This window comes from Pterocles gutturalis, unplaced genomic scaffold (genome assembly GCF_000699245.1).
Source record: "Pterocles gutturalis isolate BGI_N339 unplaced genomic scaffold, ASM69924v1 scaffold19358, whole genome shotgun sequence".
Taxonomy (NCBI): Eukaryota; Metazoa; Chordata; class Aves; order Pterocliformes; family Pteroclidae; genus Pterocles; species Pterocles gutturalis.
Window position 1 is genome coordinate 2,118 of NW_010120925.1, and position 2,046 is coordinate 4,163.

At 59.8% G+C, this 2,046-nt stretch overlaps 1 protein-coding gene across 1 annotated transcript in view; it reads right to left on the minus strand.

Moving 5' to 3' along the window:
- Positions 1–2,046, minus strand: part of LOC104464382 (calpain-1 catalytic subunit-like) — a gene marked incomplete at its 5' end in the record, with an annotated part of 5,526 nt that overhangs the window by 169 nt on the left and 3,311 nt on the right. The window contains 6 exon segments of the mRNA XM_010077069.1: positions 99–157; positions 234–350; positions 815–893; positions 1,024–1,092; positions 1,530–1,594; positions 1,682–1,739. Coding sequence (XP_010075371.1) covers positions 99–157; positions 234–350; positions 815–893; positions 1,024–1,092; positions 1,530–1,594; positions 1,682–1,739 — 447 coding nt within the window.

Consider the following 2,046-nt stretch of genomic DNA (forward strand, 5'->3'; position numbering starts at 1 on the left):
CTACCCAAGGGCCTGGAGGGCTTTCCACCACCCACCCCAGCTGCCCCATTCACCCCAACTTGTCTCCCACCCCAAGTCCCACTGGGCTGAGCTCTCACCTCAGAGAGGTTCATGACGGCAGTGCCAGTGCCTTCGGAGTCCATGCTGCGGAAGAACCCTGCAGGGCCACGAAGAGCAAGGTGAGCAACTCATCCCTCTGTCCCTGTCCTCCCTGCCCCACAGCCACCACTCACTGAACATGGTCTCCAGCTTCAAGAGGCAGCAGACAAAGTTGTCAAAGTCCACACCCATGTTGTCATCTGCATAGCGGGCCACCACCACCTGATGTAGCTTGTTGTTCAGCTTGAAACCTGCGAGGCAGAGAGCAGTCAGCACCCCAGGGAGGCAGGAGAGGAGGGGGTCACTAGGAAAGTCCATGTCCCCACTCGAAAGGGCCACCAACCCATCCAAGGGCACCATTCCCAGCCTTGTCAGGAAGAGGGGATGCTCTCCCTGGAGCCATATGACTAGTCAGCTCACTGATCGACTCCAGACCTCTGCTTCACCAGGATGGGACCCTGCAGGTCAGTGGAGGACAGAGGCTGGGGCCACCTTGTGTGTGTCCCCAACTCCAAGGCTCCAGCACTTGTCACAGCTGGGATGGAGAGAGCCCAGCGCAGACACAGGCCACATCCCACTATGACAGGTTGGCTCCAAGCACACAATGTAGGCTGGTTTCACTCTTCTCCAGCTAGCTGGGACAGGGCTCCAACCCCAGGAACCCCCCTCCCCAGTCTCCAGCCCCCAGCCCAGCCCCATCCTTCTCCAGACCTACCGGCCGACTCCAGAGCCATGCGCATCTCGTAGGAGCTCATGGTGCCTGACTTATCCAGGTCATACTGGCGGAAGATCGTCTGCAAGAACATCACAGAGGACATGAAGGGCAGGCTCTCCTCTGGCCTCCAGCCTGGCTGTCCCCTCACCCTGCTACCCCAGGAGGGGTGCTACCCCTCTGCAGTGCACCGTGCCCCCCCAGCGACTCACCAGCCAGCTCCGGATCTTGTTCCACAGGATCTGGAACTCCACCAGCCCGAGGCGGGCGCTGCCATCTTTCTGGGGAGCAGGGAGTCAAGAAAAAAGCAGCCAGCAAAGGAGGTGGCATAAAGGCAAAGCCACCAGGTCCCAGCCACCTGGGGTGAGAAAAGCCTGGCCACGCTTGGCCTGCACAGTTTTCCCCCCAGCTTCCCTTCTCCTGGAGCATCAGCGAGATCAGAGCCTGCAACCCAGCAGGGAAAGTGCAACGCCTGAACTAGCTGACGTGCCACTCCCCGGGAGCAGCTGTGGCCCTTGGCCCTTTCCAAAGAACCTGCTGCTAAAGCCCAGGGGTGTAGGGCAGGAAGCCCTGAAGCTACAAGGACCTCTTCCTTCCTTCTTTCCCCTGGGTGAACAGCCTTGGCATGGACGGAGACCTAAGCCCCAGCTCCCACGGAGAAGTCTTGCTGCCGGCAGGCTGAGCACCAGGGAAGCTGCCCACAGCACCAGGAGGATACATCCATCAGGTTGACCATGTTGCGGCAGGAGTCCATGCTGAACCCATCCGTCTTCAGATCTTTGTCTGAGGAGGAAGAAGAAGGTTCAGCACGTGCATCAAAACACAACCTGCTGGGTCACAGGGAAAAAGGGTGGGAAGGACGGTGCTTACGTCTGGCAATGACTCTGTTCAGGATAGTCCGGAGCTCGAAGACGCTGATTTCCATGTCCTGCAGCATAAGCAGAGCTAGCAGCACCTCTTGCTTGCTCTCCACCCCACTTGTGGCCATTGCCCTCCCCACCTGAACACCTCTGCCTCAGTCCCAAACCATCAGGGTGCCATTGCATTGCCTGCATGCCCAGAAGAGTTTGGGCACGGCTGGATGCCCCTTCCCCAAATCTGCTCCCGTCACACCACCCCTGGGGTAGCTGGGCTGAGCCGCGGCAGAGATGGATGTGTCTGCAGGACTGGACTGAGCAAGCGTGGGGTGGGCTGGAGCTCTCGTGTCCAGGGGTCCCCTCCCATCCCCTCCCCAG